Source organism: Drosophila navojoa, chromosome 5, assembly GCF_054131105.1.
Source record: "Drosophila navojoa isolate 15081-1374.11 chromosome 5, UAZ_NAV_1.0, whole genome shotgun sequence".
Classification (NCBI taxonomy): domain Eukaryota; kingdom Metazoa; phylum Arthropoda; class Insecta; order Diptera; family Drosophilidae; genus Drosophila; species Drosophila navojoa.
Genome location: NC_142893.1, coordinates 19,602,152 through 19,621,949, shown reverse-complemented (window position 1 = coordinate 19,621,949; position 19,798 = coordinate 19,602,152). Strand labels below are relative to the sequence as shown.

The following is a 19,798-nucleotide window of genomic DNA, read 5'->3' as shown; positions in this document are numbered from 1 at the left end:
AACAAAAATACCAACTATGTTTACTACATTTTCCTATATGACTCAAAGATTAAGCATACTTATAATAAAATATATCTAGAAATTAGTATTTGAATCAATTCGGCTATAAGCATGAGCAATTTTTTTGTTATATTTGTCATAAAAAGTATTCTCTGTTCATTTTCTCTCCTTATCTGTCTCTCTCTCTGTCAAGTAAATATTAAGATAACATTCATAATATTTTAATTCAACATTATAAACTTTGTTAATAACTGACTAATCAATTTCGTTTGCTTGCAGGGCTCAAGACCTTACTTTCCATTGTTGCTGAAGCACAATTCTTTGCCAAATGCTGAGCAGCTGAGAAACAATTCAGCTCTAGTCTGCACATTTTGCTATCATTCCATGCTGAATCAGTGGCGCAAGTGAGTTCGCAATAGTTTCATTTGAACTACTATAAATATTATTAACCAATTATTGTTCCACAGATATGAAGCTCAAAGTCCCAGCGTAAATCCAGCGGATAGAAAGTACAATTGGCACGATTACAATTGCCATTTGTGCGGCATTACGACTTATAGAAAGCGAGTGAGAGCGCTGCCTGTCAACGAGTTTCCCTTCGTCAAGCATCAGAAGAGCGACGATGGACTTTTGCTGGAGAATGGAGAGTATGCCGTGGTATGCCTGGACTGCTATGAGAGCTTAAGGTAAGCGATAAGAGATAATGCTTGATCTCCCATTGAGCATATATGATTAATTCCTTCCACTTTCCACCTCCACAGGCAACAGGCGTCGCAGCATGATCGCTTCGGGGTGCCCATCTCTAGGCGGGCCTACAACTGGGTGCCCCAGCCGCCGCCACCGGAGGACAGTCCGGATGTCTCAGTGGCTCGTCTGCCCTGCGGCGAACGCTCTGATCGCGCCGTGAGTACAACAAATAAATAACCAACGTCAGCAATGGAAAGCCTTATGTCAATGCATTTGTAATCCCCACAGCTTATGAGTAACGCTCTGAGGCCCATTCCAAGCAAGAAGACAACGTCGCCAAAGCAATACGAAAAGTCTAAAGAAGGTAAGTGTTCTCTCTCTCTCTCTCTCTCTGTCTATTTCTCTGTATTTCTCTGCCTGCATTTTGTAATGTGAAACGCATTTTAAGCGTCTCGAGGTGCCCGGTTCAAGTGAAACCCAATTCGCGTCAATAAACTTCAATTGGTTTCACTTAACCGTGCGCCCAGCCCCTGCTCCCTACCTATTGATGAGCTCTACGCCCATGCCATAATAGTCTTAGCGTTAAGCGTTTAGCTTTGTCAACAGACTGGGTCCCCAATTTACCAAGCTCCCCCATGTGCGCATCGCTTGCAAGTTTAAAGTTCAAATGCATTTGTTGGGAATCATGGCGGGGAGTGTAAAACCAGATGTTGCATGGGTTTGTGCATTGAATTTATGAGTGAGATTTGACAGAGCTGGAATAGTCTCAAGTTAATTATCTATAATGATAAATGATGAGTGGATGACAATAAAATTAGTTGATTGAACTTTATTTAATATTTCATGATGTGTAAATTATTTATATCTTAGAAAAATATTTAATACATATTTAAAGATATTTAATAATAATAATATTTAATAAAAATACTAAAAACTTTTTTATCTAAGATACTATAAGTATCAAGGAATACTTAATTGAATATTTTACAACAATGTGTTCTAGAACTATATTTAAAAAATACTATGGAGCTTAGATCTTGTTTATCTTCGATACCATATCAAAAATTAGTTTATTAAATGATTGTTAAATATATTGTTTCGATATGTATTATGTACCCCTACTTTTTGACAGAACTCTCGATCTTTTAAAGATATGAAACTTTAATTTATTATATTGATTTATGCCCCATACATCATTTATTTTTGTGTTATTTTCATTGTTGTTATTTATTATATATTATAATTTATATTTATGCTAAATACCCGAATATTTTAATGCAGTTGTGTTCTATATGTTCAGGTTGACTTATCTTCTTTTATTCTCTTTCTGCTTTTGTTATTTTTCATGTATTATATGACATTATGAGCATAAAATAAATATTATCTTCACTTTAAACTCGCACACAAAAATGAACTACAAATGCTTTTGCAGAATTAACTTAGTCAAGAATTTATTAGTCTGCGCTTTCAGCTTCAAATGCTTAAAGTATTAATTGTGCATTTAGAGAAAGTTTGGAGGAATTTAGAATTTGAGTTAATTACTTAATTAAATCAATTTTATGTGAAATAATTTTTGAGTCATAATAGACACGTAGCCCTCGCCCAATTATTCATAAATCATAGCGTAGAAAGAAATAATAAAAATGACTGATCAAGTCAAGTGGTAAATTAGGAATGCTTTATTGAATTCGAAAAGGTTTCGTCTTAGCCTAAATACATAACGTTTACATAACACTACAACATAACTACTACAATAGATCTGATATTCTTCAATGATAATTTTCAGGGATCTAATCATCATAAATGAAGCCTTCTATAAGGCTGTTTAATATCCTTATAGCTAACAGAATGAAATAAATTGCTTATGAGCGATTTACTAATATATATAATTCATGAACTGCATAAACTGAATAAAGTTAGTGAACTATTTAACTGAATTATAAATATGGTTCAGGACTCATGAAACGATAATCAAACTTATTTATGAAATTTAACATGAGCTCGTTCTAATTAATTAGTTTCATCGTTATTTTAAAAGTTAACTGAAAAAAACATATATTATACGCTCTCTTATGTACCACATATATCGATAAATATATATATAATATATCTATTAATTCACTTCCTTCTAGAATATAATAACTTGCTAAAAAGTTTATATTAACAATTTGTCAAATACATTTATCTAAGTGGAAGTTATAGCTCAAATAGAAAGCCATGGCTAATTAACCCTAAATCGTATATTTCTACCATAACAATTCATCTATTTATCTATATTGAGTATAACATAGATTAACTAAATTCGTAGCTGATTTCTTAATTTGCCCAACTTGAGCATGAATACGATATATTTTAATTAGTGCCTTGGCACAGCCATTTCTATTCATAATATTTGCAAGTTCGCATAAATCCAATGCTCGGGCAGAAAAAAGAAGTTTTCCTAATTGCATTTCCCTAGTTTGCTGCGCAATCAATTCGCAAAACTAACGCTCCCTTTTTTCATGAATGGGAAATAAAAAATCGAGCAGAAAGGAAAATGCTGGGAATGAACTGAGCAGAAAACTGAATAAGAAATCAACTGATTAAATGCTCAATAACAAGCGAAGACCGCAAATTGGTGGAGCAACTGGGCGGTGCACGGCGAGTGGTTGGGCTGAGGTGGTGCGGTGGGGGCATTCGACAACGTCTGCAATAAATATTGATTTTTTTTTTATGAATTGCAAAAGATGTTGGTCGAACAGTTTACAGTGTGTGTGTGTGTGTGTGTGTGTATTGGGTGGTTAAACGAAAGGCTGAGTGGGTGGGGTAGAGTAGTCTCTCATGTCCATGCCACTCACTTATTTATGCAACAGCAGCAATGGCGTCGGTAAACTTCTTCAATAAAATGCCAAAAAGGAAACATCATAAAAATAAATAAACAGAGAAACCGCACAGACAGACGCACACACACACACGCACACTCACACACTCGCACACCGAAAAGGAAACTGTGTGTAACTTTGCACACCATTTTTTATGAAGCAACAATACCCCCCCTAGCTCCGGCACCCACACCACAAACGCCACTTCCGACAACAAGAAGCGAAAGCAACCGAAACGAGTCGAGCAAAAGTAAGGAAAAGAAACGAGACGAAATGAAACGAAACGAAATGAAACATACAGACGAGAGTCCCACAAGCACAAATAATAAAAGCAACAGCATAAAGTATTTCGAATTGAATTACTTCGTGTTATCCTGTCAACCATACGAAAACACTCAAGAGCATTCAACATGCCACACGCTTCCGTCCGTGCCCCAGCACGAGCCACCCAGAGCCCACCCAGCTCGTGCCACCCAACGTTTAAGGAGTTGGCATCGATTTGCAAAAGTATATTACCAGCCCGCACCACACACGTCTCGACCATTGGGGGGCTTCCCCGCCCCAGCCCACCCCATCTACCTTGCGTTGATGGTGTGGATCAAATAATTGTCCCCGTGCCAATCGGTCGAGGCAGTCAGTTAGTATGTCTGTGTGTGAGAGTGTGTGTGTCTGTGTGTAGGAGTGGGGTTTGGGTGGTTTCGTGCTGAATAAGTAAACATAAAACCACTGAATTTACGCTTATTGCACCCGCAAACATTTTGTTTAACACAACAAGCGGCGCTGCTGTCTGCCATCTCGCTCGCACACCCACTTCAGTCTCGCTCTTGCACATATTGGCACGCTCTCTGCGCGTCGGCTTGACTCTCAGCTCACACACACACACACACATTCTCTCTCTTTCGCTCTCACACCTCACATGCTGAGGTCTTGTGTGTGGAGTGGGCGTGGGGGGAGGGGAGGCGCTCGGGCTACCATTTCCGGCCTCAATTTCAAAAGAAGCTCAAATTTCCACACAATTTTCCGGCTTCGCTCTTTTGCACTCTCGACAGGGGCCGTTCGCTCTCGGCCCTATCAACCCGAATCGACCCCGACCAACGACGCCCACTCCCTGCCAGCACTCCCCCCACCCACCATCTACCATCACCCATTACCCAGCGCCGCCTGCAGCCACTGACAGTCGTTTCCTCGTTGGCACTTGTTCAGTCACTCACAGCGGCTACGACTCCGGTTGTGCTTTTCACTTTTGCGCCCACATCCACAGCCCGGCGCGCCCCCTCCGTTAGTTGCCACCTTTGCCACAAAAATATTTCAAACACTTGCCAAGCGACTGTCAGGGGGTAGCTCGACCCTCTGGCCACACAGCCGTTTCCGTTTTGCGTAGAATAACAGTTACATTATCCTTTTTATTGCCACACTTTCGTCGCACACCCACACACACACACATATATATTTATATATATATACATATACACAGACAGTTACCCAGACACAGACATATTTGGCTTATGGCAAGCTGCGACCTCTCCGACCCGTTTCTTCGACTTTATTGTGGCCCAACTTGGCCGGGGCTGTCAGGACAACGACGTCGTCGTCCTCGTCCTCGTCCTCGTCGCCGTCGTCTTCTTCGTCGGCCAGGATGGTAAACTGGTTGCGCTGCGGCAACCGCGGGAGGGCTGGGGGCGTGTGGCAGTGCGAGAGTTCTGGTTCTCCGGAAATGTGGCAAAAAATGTGCATTTATTTTCTGAAGTTTTGCTGTTTGTGTTAACTCGAGTCGCAGTAAATTGTGGTAAACACGAAGCCAAGTGTTTGGAGTATTTACGAAGTTATGCCCCACAGTGCCGCACAGTGGGCAGCATTTGCATAATTGGCAAACATGATTGCATGCCAAAGACTGTCGCCGCTTCGGGTTACTCCAATGAAAATAGTTGGCGCTGACAAAGGGAAAGTGAACTGGATTAGAATTTGGGATGCAAATATTAAAGAGAGAATTTTCTTAATTAAGAAAATTATTATTTAATATAAAATATAGAATATAATTATTAGGGATTTTAAAATTATTTAAAAGGTTTTCTAGCTATAAAGATTTAATAAAATATACATGGAATTATGGAATTATATTATGTGAGGAAATACATAATAAATAAATTTTTAATTTAAATTTTAATTAATTTTATAAATTTTTCAATATCTAAAATTTGTACTATACAAATTAAATATAATTGATATAATCGATTATATATTTAAAAAAAAAAAAAAGATAAAAAGGATCCATTAATTAAATTTATTAGGATAAATTATATTTTTATATCAAATATTCTGATTCCATTATTTTATATTTATAATTCCCATCTGGCAATTCTTAATCAATGTATATATAATTTATATAGCCGATTATAAAACATATACATATTCACATATGTTTATCCTTCGAGCATTAAGATTTATTTGGATTCTTTCAGCAAAGTCGTTCGCTTAATTCAGTTTATAAACTCTTTTGATTTCATAATCTCTTCTTATCCAACTTATGCATCATTTCATTCGCTTTAGCCACATGCTTCGAACAGCTGATTTATCACACACACACACATACACAGGCAGACTGATAGAGGTTGTGTGTGTGAGAGAGAGTGAGAGAGGCATATGTTCGCTGTTGTAGCTGTCAGCACATACATAACCTCAACTTATGTAGAAAGCGGAAGGCGTGGGTGGGCGGGTGTTCACATAAAACGCTGATGTGGCATGAAAAAAGATATAAATTCTGGCAATCGATGAAGATAAAATACATTTTGTAATACGCTCGTAATGCTACACACACACACACGCACGTACCCAAACATACACATATACATACATACAATGGAGTGCGAGAGAGTCTGCAAATATGCACTGAGGGCGGTGGGCGGTGGGTGGTGGTCGTATTTGAGCCGAGGTCAACCATTGAGTGGGCGTCTTTTGGAAGTCATTCAAGTGTGCAGTCAAACTCAACGTCAACTGGCAAAAAATGCGGTTGGTATAAGTAAAATTTCAAGTGGTATTGCATGTGTGTGCATGAGTGTGTGTGTGTATGTGCGTGTGTGTGTGTGTGTGTGTGGGCGGGTGTAAAACCCTTTGAAAGCTTGTTGTTGCCAGACCCATAAACGTTTAGCCCATAAACCCTTGATGTATGGAACATAAACACCACACTTGCAAGTGCCACTCAGGCTGGGTCGGGGCTGGCTGGCGCTGCTCAGTGGTGTCGGTGGTTTCACCGGTGGTTGCTGCCTGCTAACTGAAATCCAATGTGTGCGTTACTCGTGTCTCGGCAACCGACAAACCGGCAACCGCAATGTCAATAAATATGTTACGCTTGACTCGTCTTTTTTTCTCAGTGGGTTTAGTTAGTCGGTTATGTGGGTGGTCTGGGTGGTTTGGGTGGTTGAGTGGTTGCCTTGCTGGTTGGTTGAGTGTTTGGTGTTTGTGTTGTTTTTTTTTTTCTTCTTTGCTTTTCGGGCTGCTTGTTTCGCTCGGTTGGCAATTTGGCTAAACATATTTATTTGGTATTTGTGCTTGCCTTGTTTTTTGCCAGATTCGTCACGAGATTGGCATTTTAGGCTCAAGTCTCTTGTTGTCTGAGTGAGTGAGTGTGTGTGTGTGTGTGTGTGTGAGAATGTGTGTGCGTGTGCACACTCGAGATTCTTTTGTCAAATTAGAAGCACAGTAAATTTGCATTCAATTTCATGTTATTCAATAGACCCAAGTCCCCTTCTATCGATTTCGTTTCCGATTTTCTCTTATTCGATTTCGCATTCCATTTTCTATTGTGTGTGCATTTTATAATATACCCTATGTATTTCAGAGCTATGCCTATATTTGTATGTTTATCTATGTGGATATAAATTCTTTTTTGAGAATTTTATTTTCAGCTTATGAATTCAAATTTAATTCTGAGTTTTAATATCTGCTGAAGTTAGGATATCTGCAAGTCGAGCGTATATATTTTTTGAAGTTAAAAATTTGTTTGCCCAGAGGAACCGTTTTCGGCATATGTTTGCTTATTCATATACACATATGTACATATACAGATACTATTCAATGAGATTGCATTTTCAGTTATTTGTTATGCAAGCCATAAAACACACATGGATGGGCGCTATATAGGGTTTTTGATTTGTTAGCAATTGCATGAATTTGTAAATATCGGAGAAATATTCAATACTTTTAAATTGTATGGAATTTGCAGTAGTTTTTCTATGAAAATTTCGAGTATTCCAGATCTAGTTGCTGAGCTTAAAGTATTTAAAATTTCAGTCCAAGCTTAATAGTTAGAAGACCTGAATCTCCCATGGCAAACGCAGACATTCACAACAGTAATATCTCAAGGAGCGGATTACGCGATTTTCTTATTCGCTTTTCATTTGGTTTCGTTGGCTGCCGTGGCGCATAAATATTTACATTTGCCTTGCTGTATTTGTTGAGCATTTTTATAATATGTGCAAAAGCACAAAATATCAAATATTTTCTGGTTTCTCTTTTGCCCCACTGTCTTTTGGCCGTCTCACTTGCGCGCATAGACAAACTGCAGCACACTTCACAAGCAATCTCTTTCGCGCGCCGTCTCCCTCACTCTCACTCGCACAGCCAGTCGGCACTCGCAGTTATTGCAGTTGTTTGTGTGCGCGCTTTAGTTTGCATTGTTGTTGCTACTGTTGCTTTTATTGCACTTTTCACTCTACCCCGTTCTCAGAGCCCGCACTGTTCGCACAACCTGGAGTTTATGCACTGCTGCTGCCACAAAGGCAAGTGAGCTTCTTCCACCGCTGCCCTCTCGTTCGTTTGTTTGTTTGCTTGTGTATGGGTGTGTGTGTGTGTGTGTGTTGGGTTGTGTTAGCGCCAAACTGATTTACTGTTATAAATATTTGCTCGTGAGCTTTTTAAGTACTTTTTCTTTTCACAAGACCCGCCTGGCTGCCTTGGATTTTCGCCACGTTTGCTTTGGCATTCATTCTGCTGCGTCGCATCGCGTCGCGTCGCGCTGTTTGCCGTGTTTGCTTTTTAGCTGCCCGACTTCGCCCCTCCTGTGCGCCCCTCTACCCGATCGTTCGTTCATTCGTTCGTTTGCACTCTACCCTGTTTCTGTTGCATACTTTTCAACGTAATTTTTATTGAATCATGTACCCCCAGCATTGCGTCGCATCGCGTCGCCGTCGACTTGGTTTCTTCTTTGTGCTCGGCTTTTTGTACCTTTCTTCATTTACTGGTTTCCCTCGCACATTGTGCAAACGTGTTTTGTGCTATTCTAGCGACTGGTGCTCGTCCTGCTGCCATTGCTGCCGTTGCTGCTGTTGCTGTTGGTGTTTCCTGCTTTCGCTTCGTGGATATGTACTTATTTCTGAGATATTATTGCCGTTACCGCGCCGCCGCTGCCACGTCACGCTCCCCAGGGGAATCATTTTGCATTAACTGTGCAAATAACCAACTTTGTTATATTTTCGTTCATTTCATTTCTTTCCATTCAGTTTGCTTTTGCCTTTGCTTCTGCTATTGCTTGTTGCCGAAGGGCCATTTTCAAAGCAGACCAACATTTGCGTTGTTATTTGTAACGGTGCTGATGCCGGTGCCGGTTCTGGTTTGGTTTCTGCTTCTTAATCTGGTTTCCTTTTTATTTTCGGGTGGGTTTTTGTGCTTCTACTTCAGTGGGTATTTACCCGCTTGTGTTGTTTGTTTGCGTCCACAAGTGTGCCTGTGTGTATGTGTGTGTGTGTGTGTAGGTTTTTCTTTGTATGTGTGTATGTGAAATTGAATGCTCAATTGAGCACTTAATTAGCAAAAACAGTTTTTAATGACGACACGAAAGCTTTTATACTTTGAATGCACTGCTGTGGGTAACCAAGTGGCTACACTGAGCAAAATATCTTGCTAAGTCTTAAATAGAAATATTTGTCTGAATTTATAATTTGATTTCTTATAATAGAATTCTTTGCTTTTATATATTCTATCATTGTTAGATATGAGCTAGGTCATTTTGCTGTTTGTTTTTCGCTCAGTGTAGCAACAGTTATTCTGTTACTGGTGGTTGCTTGTTAATTCTCATTTGTACATCACTCGAGTCGCCCCTGTTCACAAAAGGTTGCCACGTCACGCACTCTCAAGCACGCGCCAGGCATCCCTTTCTCTCTCTCACACTCTCACTCACTCACTCACTCATTCACTCGCCCGCCCACTCACTCTCTCACTCAAGCAGACATACATATATATAACGGCACATTTTTTGGCGTAACAGCCGTAATTGTCGATGTGATTAATGTGTTTTTAAGTGCGTCATTTTGAGCATATTATGAGTTTATAGGGGTTAATTTCCACCCAAGCACTTTTGCATGTTGCCGCTGGCATTTTAATTGAATTGTAGCCATTGCTCGACTCTTGCAATTGTTGCTGTTGTTGTTGTTGCGATTGTTGCGATTGTTGTTGTTGACGCCGCTGTTGGCCGGGTATTTATTGCAGTGCCTTTTCGCACGGCATCACGATTTTTTAATTAACACACTTCGACTTGAATGAAAACGTTAACAATTGATGAGATTTCATCACTCATTCTTACAGGGTATTTATTGAATTTTATTATAAATATTATTCATATTTATGGAAAGAATGTTAAAGATTCTTAAATATGTATATGTGTATAATTATATATACTTTTATATGACGATTGGTAGTAGGCAATTCAGGTTAATGTCCTTAAATAAAATATAAGAAATAAATTTATGTGTCTTAGATAGCTTTAAAGATACTTCTGTGCGATTAACACAGAATTTCAAGAAATCATAAAACCCAGCTATAAATTGTGAAGTAGCTTTTTATTAGCTTATCCTTCGACCCTTACACATAAATTTAGATATTTGTATTTGATGTATTTCTAAAGTACATTTTAATAGACTTGAAATTCAGCAATTCTTAGTTTTAAAAGTGGAAAAAATGCAGACAAAAATATTTAAATAAATATATAAATATAATATATTTTAGTTTTGGTAGATGAGAAAGCTGAAATGAAGAAAATCCACAAGATTCACATTTTTCTTTATATAAAAATATTTTCTTAAAAAATAATCGGTCAAATCAAAAAATTGTTATCGTCAATTGCTGAGATTTCAATTTAAACTCAGTCAATATGCGCCCAGGAGTCTTTTCTGTAAAATCTTTCTCTGTCTTTGGTATGAGAGACTGGTATAGGAACAGACCATGCCACATAACACCATGCCACAACATTTCATAGCGTACGTTCATGCAGGCTTTGTTTGGCATTGGGATATTTTTTGGATTTTGGTTTGGCAAATGGATTTATAACCCCTTGTGTGATTTTATAGGCCCTTTAGCCATTGTTCAAATAACCCAACGCACCATGAGTCTCTCTCTCTCTCTCTCTCTCTAAGCTACTGTGTGCCATTCCACTGTTTCATTGCCGAAAATCACTCCAATTGGGAGTTTTTATGTTCCCATGTTTGTGTGAGAGTGTTCAATAGAGCGCACATGAGTATGCAATGGAGTTGGAGTTGGAGTTAGAGTTGGCTCTGGGCATGCTTGCACGCAGCATCCGTCCCAAGCGGGTTGGGCTGTGCTGTGCCTATGTCGACATACTAATGAAATTTGAGGAGCGGATGTGTATGTAAAACCAATAATAAGACGATGAAACGAGACGAGATGGAATCAGATGAGATGGATGAGATGCGAATAGGCCTCATGGCCAGCCAACCAGCCAGCCAGCCTACCCGTTAGGAGTATGTGAGTTCATGCCAAAACGGTTAACAAGTGGGGCGTGTATCAATTCAATTGAATTTGCAAATGTTGTTGTTGCCCACTGATGCGTAAAGTCGGCAGGCAGGCAGCAGGCAGTAGGCAACAGCCAACATTCAGTATTCCACAAGAGCAGCCTCAACTAGCTCGAAAGGCACACACGCACTTACACACAGTTTGTTATTTGCGATACGCCCAAGAGCCACTTGATGTTTGTCTTTAGATTGGGTCTGCCACACTGAATGACGCCCACTACACACACTCGCACACACACACACACACGAACCTAGAGATCCCTGCGCTGGGACAGCGTAACTTCTGTTTTCAAAAGTGGGAGCGGTTCATGCGTGAGTGCGATATTGTATGGCTAAGAAAGCGTATCATCATTTCAGTTAGCACATGAGCGCAACCGTTTTACAAATGTGGTGAACATAGTAAAATTCTAGAAACAAACTGCTCTCTGCGTGACCCATTCCATGGTGCTCCAGCTCTAGTCGCGCTAACGTGCTTCTCTTACAAGCTAAAAAGCAAATAGAGAACAAACTTTTTGGATTATCCAACTCAGAATGTGAGTCGGAACTAGGTGATTTTTAGAAAAGCGTAGCCTAAAGTAGACGAGAGTAGACTAGACTAAAATGAATGAGAGTAGACGGGAATAGAGTAGACTCTAGTAGACCAGAGAATAGAAAACGATACTAAAGTAGACTAAACTAGAGTAAACTAGATCAGAGGAGACTGGGCTAAATTAGATTGAACTAGAGTAAACTAGATAAGTATGCCAGGGTAGACGGAATTATTGTACACTAGATAGGGATAGTATTACTACACTAGATAAGTTGAAGTTCAGTAGAGTAAAGTAGCCTATAATTAGACGGTATTAAAGTATCATAAACATAAATGGGATTGCTTTCTTTATTCTTCGTGCAACACCATACCTTATCTAAAATTAATCCCCGTATAGTTTTTCTGTAATCTGAAGATCTGGTCTAGATTAGTTAATCAGCAGGTTGAACACATTTCTAAATCGCTTAAAGCAACTTGATATCTATGCACTTTGAATCCGCATATGGATTTATCCTATAATTATAACAAATACGGATTAGCATGCAAAGGAAAATACTACGCCGACGTCTAAGTTGAAGACTCTCGTACATTAAGTATACGTTAATTCAGATTTTCTATGGGAAAATCGGAATTTCCCTTTCAGCAGCAGCAAAGGGTTTATGAGGCCATTTCCTAGCTAATCTAGAGCTGCAACTCTTTTAAATGATGTTTTATTAAAAGACTAAGAGCAGTCGAATTGAGCCTGCAAGTGCTAAAAAGAAAACTTGTTTAATCGTTTATTGTCGCAAGGCTTAAAGAACTTTCAGTCCGAGAGTGTGTTAAAGGAAGGGAAGTGGCAATGAGTAAAGGGTGTAAGGGAGGTAAAGGAGTTATACAGTATAAAACAGAAAAATCAGACGCTATATCAAATTGAAGCCAGCAGCCACGTCCGTCGACTGTCAGAGGCTGTTGCCTGTTGGGTGTTGGGCGTTGGGCGTTGGGCGATGGGCGGGGCAGCAGCCGTGGCCTCTGCGTCACTTTGACGACCTCGTCGCTTATCCAGCTGCACCTGAGCTATTTCTGCACTTTTCACATTTGCACTGCAGCTGCCCCTGCAGCCGTTGTCCATGTATGTGTATGTATATACATGCATACATATATATTTTTTGGCCAATGCACGTTGGCATTTCCGCGCTTTTCCAACGGCTTTCATACATATATATATATAGTTGGTTCGCTTTTTTTTTTCTTTTTTGGCCCCGATGGCGCGTAGTTTGCCATAAAAGTTTCGCAGCCAGTAAGGATTTTTATTAGGTTTTTCCACGTTCGCCATTTTCCACGCGCTTTTCACATGCCAAAGCAGCGCCGCAGCCGAAGCTCCGGTTTATTGTTATGGCAACATCGTAAAAATTTATCATACTCGTAGCTGAAAGCAACAACAACAACAGCAACAACAACAACAACAACAACAACAACAACAACAACAACAACAACAACAACAACAACAACAACAACAACAACAACAACAACAAGAGGCAACAGCAACAAGGCGACACAAAACAAAGTTATCGCATTTTTATGACAATTTGACGACAACTTTCATTGCAATTTTGGAAGGTGGTGTGCATTTTTACCATTTTCCCCATTCACACAAACACTCACAGACACACACCCACACACACACCAATGTAGTTCGGATTCTGTAAAGAGTTGGGCATCAACAAGCAAAGGCGTGGCAGCTGCCATACGCATTTCGTCCATAGAACATAATTTACTCGCCCTAAAATATGTCTTGAGTTAATAGAAATTCATAATTTTACGTAAAATGAGCTATAAAATCACATAAAATAGCGGAAGAGCCACAAATTTGATCATCTATAGTTTCTAGATGTTTGAAAATGAGAAATCAGGATAAAATGATTTTAGAAATCCTGTAAAAACAAACATTTCTAATGGAGAGTGCTCGACTTCAAGATACCTTGGAGATACCATGCCGAGCAAGTGATCGTTCTCTAGTTGCAGTATGTGCAGGAGAAGGTATGTGAATGTGTGAGTGTCAGATATAATATTCAGTAAGATTTCGAATCTATATTTGTACCTATAATATACGATAATATTTCGTATTTGCATATTTAATATTTAATGTAAAATATTTAATATAGAAGAAATTCGTCTACTACATTTATAAAGACTATTCATTTTTTTATCTTTTTCTTAGATATTAATTTTAATATCCATTTAATGGATATATTTATTATATAAAAGGAATTGATTAGCGAGTACTCCAGAACAATAATCAGAGCTCTATATTTCAATTTATCGCTCTAAGAAAAAGTCAGTTGAAAAGAATAGTAATACGTATGCGCATATAACAATTATATATCATACGAAATATATAACAATTTGGTCCAATTAAAAGAGAAATATATCTCTATATGTTATCAAAAGAAACTTGTCAATTATATTTTGGGCAATTAGTAAATATTTTCTTTTAGAATCACAAATTAAAGTCAAATCATATTTGTGAACGTATAAAATCTAGAGAACTCTTGAAAAAGAGGCAAACGCATGCACAGAAATACGAAATTCAGTTTGGATTTTTTTTTCGTTGTTGTTGTTTCTCTTTAGGTTTGGGGCTTAAATTGAATAAAGCCGCAAAGAGGCTGCCAGGGCTAAAATATTGTGATTGCTGTGCTTATGCAAGTTGTTGTTGTGGGTGTGTGTGGGGGGGAATGTGTGTGTGTGGGTGGTTAGCTATGCGAGGCAGAAGAATATTGACCAAAAAATGTATGTGCGTTAAATTCCTTGCTGGCCACATACTCTATTAGTTGAAAATAGCCCAAGTTTGGGGTATTTGAAAAATGAACACTGAGCCAAAGTCAGGAGGAGCAGCAGCAGGAGCAGGAGCGGGAGCAGTTGGAATAGCCACTGAGTGGACAGCAAGTGGGTGCCTAATTGTGTACATGTGTGTGTGTGTCGATGTGTGACTGTGTGTGTGTGTGTGTGTGTGTGTGTGTGTGTGTGTGCGTGGTGAGTTTCTCGTCGAACGACGTTTGCCATATGAAAATATTCCCACATTTGAACTTCGAACAGGAAACACTAAAACACAACAACAACAACAGTAACGAGAGCAACAGCAACAACAACAACATCAACAGCATCAGCTTAACAGTCGCAGCAGCACCACCCACTGTGGAACGCAATGCTGCTGGCATTCAGAAGCCACGCAGAAACTCTCCCAGTCATGCACACGACGGCGAGCTGCGTCCATGGCAGTAGCCAGTTCTCCGACCGAGCCAAATCGTGCCGTACTATGCCGTGCCATCCTCTCGGCCGGCACTGTGACAGCCACCTACACCCACCTGTCTAATCGGTGTTTGTTAGTATATAAATCTAAAAGCTAATCCGCTTGTATTTCCGCTTGGGCGCTGTGAGGTTAGACCGGAAATTCCGCTCTATATGCAGAATGCAGCAGTAGCCGCAGTAGCAGCAGCAGCGGCGACGCCTGCGCCAACGTCATCAGCAATAGCAACAGCCACATTGACAGCAACGTCGACGCCGACGTTGGCAGCAGCAACAGCAACGACATCGGCTACAACATCGGCAACGAAATCGGCTTCGGCATCGGCATCGGTGTTCGGCTATCGTTGGTGTCGACGACGGAAGTACCGTTCTGCTGCCTCTGGCGACGTCGCTGCCTAGTGCCTGCTGCCTGCTGTCTGCTGACTCCTAGCTCTGGCGACTGTCGACGTTGTTGTTGCTTGTTTAGGGATTTGTTGTGGCAGCGCAGTACATTTGTTCGTTCTAATGGCTGCGGGAATTCTGCTGCTCTCCATGAGTGCGTGTCTACAAGTGTGTGTGCGTGCGTCTATTAGTGTCTCTGTGTGTTTGTGTGTGAGTGAGCGCATTTCGCTCCCAAAAAACTCGTCGGAGCTGCATCGATGCTATCGAAGCTACTCTCTGAATGCAGCCGACGCACATTTGCCCAACTTCCAAAAATATTCGATGTGCGTGTTGCGTTTCATCCTCTTCTTCTACTCGTTTTTCTTATTTCCATGTTTACGTTCTGTCTTCCTCTTGTTCTTCTTATTTTTTGCATATTTTGTTGTGTGCATGCACCCCTATTTTTTTTTTGTATGCCACACACTGAGCGAAAATTGAGTGTGTTAGTTGATAAATGCAAAGATTTAGACTTTGGCAGATTTAGATTTTGGCAGACATATTATTCCAATCTATAAAATTTATTGTCTTAATTTTTTACTGATAATTTATTATATTATTGTTATATTCTTATTAGTATTTTAATATTATATTTTTTTTTATTTAAATAAATATTTATAAAACAAAATTATTTAACTTAAAAAGAACTAAAAATTAAATACAAACATTTTAATAATAATTTATTTCAAATAAATCCAATTAAATATTGTCTTGTTAATTTCGATCACAATACTTAAATACATAAATATTTTTGCAATATTTTTTTGCTTTAATTTTGAGTTCAAGAACATTTTTCTTTTATATATATTTTTACTCCTTTTATTTGCATTTTACTAATTTTTGCTTAGATTCGCTTTAGCAAATTACATTTTTTCTTTATTTAATTTATTCAAATGTACACATTTTATTTTATTTATTTACTTATATATATTTTGGCTCAGTGTATTTTTGCTGTATTTAAAGCATTTTCAAAAGAAATGCTCTTTGTTATTTGCCTAACCCAAAGAGCTTTTGTCAACTAATTTTTTACGAGTGCATTGCCCGAGTTGCATCGCCCGAGTTGCATCGCCGTTGCATTGGCAATACACAAAAGTTCTCGGGCACCTAGGCACACATGCATCCCGGCTTTGCTCGTCCCACTTCCGCCTGCGGATGCCGCCTCCTGCCCGACCGCAGAGCTCAGTGTGTTGCTCTCTTTGGCGAGCATCGCGCTCGGCTCAGGCGCCTCGGTAAGATGGTTTATGCCTTGCTTGAGCCGAGAATGCAGCAAGAACGAGAAGCCTAGAAGCCGAGAGCGCAAGAGAGCGCCTCCATGCTGCAACCCCCACCCCTGCTCACCTCTTCTCCGTTTGGCTGTGTTGACAGCCTGTTTTGAGGCTGTTGCCTGTTGGCAGCGACTCCTCGAGTTGGTGGCATCTTGACGGGAGAATAGGGTCGGGGCAGGTTGAAGAAAAAAAAAAAGAAGTAAAGTGCGGGTCAGGGTGAGGCTAAGTGTGAGTGTGAGTGCGGAGCGAGGGGGTTCGGGGGTCACTGAAGGGCCTGGCACTAGCAGGAGCAGCAGAGCTGCTTTGGGTCGCTTAAGGGGTTAGAGGCTGTGCTACAGCCAGGTCTTTGGGTATTGGGCTTTTGGTTGCCGTTGTCAGTTTAGCACAAAGCCATATATTCGCCAGCAGCAAGGGAAGGAGAAGGAGTAGGAGCCGGAGCCGGAGAGGGAGAGGGAGAGGCTGGGGAACTACAAACCAAGCGCTCATCTCGGATTTGCGCATCGGGTCAGAGGGCAAGTACTGGCAAGTGGCGAAGGGGAGGAGGGGAGGAGGGCAGGATGTGAGCTCTTCTCTTTGGAGAGCGTGCGATATTGACAATCGTAGTGGGTTTTTGCTCTCGTGAAAAATGGACACTGCACCACCGACAGTGGATGGTAGACTGAGGACGGAGGACCATGGTCAGTGGACTGTGGACAGTGGGCTGGTTATGGCTGGTAACTAATAACCAAGTAAATTGATACGTGACCCTGCATTTAAATGCCATTATTGCCTCACTCGAGGCACTGGCGCCTGGCCCTAGCGGTGTTCGATGGATGAATTGTGGTCGCACTGGTGGGCTGAGTGGTGCTGCTGTTCCTGTTCCTGTGCAGCTCTACGCCAATTTGTGATTGGAATTTTTGATGAGCCTCGCCTCTGACGTATTGATTGACTCTGCATACATACATACACACACACACACACACACACACACACACACACACATGCACTCGCACTCACGCAGACAAGTTAAGAGCTCGACCTTTTTTTTTTTGGCCTTTTCCTGGCACACCTGCCCACAGTTGCAGGAGCAGCCGCCCACTCGCTTTTATGACGTCTGTCAGAGGCAGAGACTGCAAAAAGTTTTTTGAGCTCACTCCCCGCCCCAACCCCCCGTCAGACTGAGCTGTGAGTGAAGTGCAACAGCCAAGTGGCAAGCGCATTGGCCAATGTGGGCTGGTGGGGGCACAGGCTCGGTGCCAGTTCTTGGATCCTTGCTCCTTGGCAGTTGTTTGCTTTGGGTTTTCGGCTTTCCACGCCCAGCGCTTCCGCACTAAGTGAAAGAGTAGGCGAGCGAGCGAAATAGCAGCTGTCTGTATCTGTATCTGCAGCTGCAGCTGTATCTCTATTTGTATATGTATCTATGTGTGACCCGCCCCCCATCCGCCCCCTCGTTTGCTGACCCTTGGAGCGTCGAGTTGCGGCAACTTTTGTGCGTTGCAGAACAACAATCGTCTGCTGCTCCGGCTGGCAGACCTAACTGGCTGCTCAAGGAAAGTTCCTTTTGTGTGTGCCAACGTGGAAATGGTCGAGGAAATGAGCACGGAAAATAGTACACACGACCGGAAACTTGCCACAAGTTTCGTTGTATTTCAGACAGTGGTAAACGGAGTCAAACCCGGTCGCTGCCAGTCCCACTTCCACTCCCATTTCCCACTTCCCCTTGCAGTTCCAGTTTCCTTTGCCCAGTCCCCAGGTCTGTTTCCTCCACTTGGACGTCCGACGTCCGACATCCGTCGTCGTCGTCGTTGACGCCGCATGCCCGCGGCTATGATTAAAGTTTTCCTTTTAATTTCTAACAATTGTGTTTCGGTTTAGATTTGGTTTTTGTGGTATCTTAAGTTTGTCCAGGTTACCCTAGCTCGAACAGCAGAGCGGGTATATTAACTACCGCAGTGAGATAATTAGAGATTTCCCATATATATTATTATATATACAATTGAATAATCCAGAAATTCTTAAAGTATATACAAATTTTATATATATTTGGGTATATTGAACATAGAGATTATGGGATAATCGGAGATTGAGTAATCAGGAATTTCTTAAAGTATATATAATATTTATTTGATTTGAATGAGGAGAATATCTAAAAGACTTAATGCTATGATATTAAGGCAATTAGGTATTTTCATAGTATATACCACCATATACCATATAATATTGATTTATGTGAATCGATAGATCTAGAGAAGAGAGTATATATACGAACCAATATAATATGTATTTAGATCTGGGGAATATCCTCGAAAAGGTAATCTATTTATTGTATTGTATTATATATACACAATCAGGGATTTCCTAGAGTCCATAAACTATATGATATAAATTTATGATAATTCAGAATATCCTTAAAAATATCATCTATTCTAGTTGTTATCCTTGAGCTTTTCATAATCTCATATACAGCTATATATATAGATTCATGGGAATATATTCGCTCTGACAACATTCAGAGCACTCGACGCTCAATCGGGCTTCAGGGCATCTCAACAACAGCTATACACAGCCGATATACGAGACGCATTGGTTGTGGTCGCAGCCAGAATGTCAGGCATTTAGCACGAGCAGGGTATTTAGACATTTGCCGTCTACTTAGCGCATTCCTTATTCTCTCCCCTCCCTTCTCTCTCTCGCTCTCTATTGCTCTTTGTCTGTCTCTCTCAATCCACTGGATTCTCTCGTTTGCTGCTGCTGGCCTCTGCCACGCACATCCGCTGAGCTTCGTGGCAGCTTGAAGACACGGCTGCCTTGTTGTTCTGCCCACTTGCAACTCAGAGCCTCAAACCCCACAGATTACACAAACTTGTCGCTACGTGGTGTGAAAAATATTTAAGCGTGAAGTTTTAGCAGCGGTTTTCGCTTGAAGGCTCATTGTCGTCATCGTCCTCGTCCTCGTCCTCGCGCTCGGTCTCGGTCTCG

The 19,798-nt window shown here is 40.7% G+C and overlaps 1 protein-coding gene across 2 annotated transcripts in view; it reads left to right on the top strand.

The window, feature by feature from the left end:
• Positions 1-19,798, top strand: part of px (MAP7 domain-containing protein plexus) — a 95,458-nt gene that overhangs the window by 43,714 nt on the left and 31,946 nt on the right. For both annotated transcript variants that reach the window (XM_018105571.3, XM_018105570.3), the window contains exons 8-11: positions 280-404; positions 468-686; positions 762-903; positions 976-1,051. In XM_018105571.3, the coding sequence (XP_017961060.1) occupies positions 280-404; positions 468-686; positions 762-903; positions 976-1,051 (562 nt within the window). The remainder of the gene's footprint in view (positions 1-279; positions 405-467; positions 687-761; positions 904-975; positions 1,052-19,798) is intronic.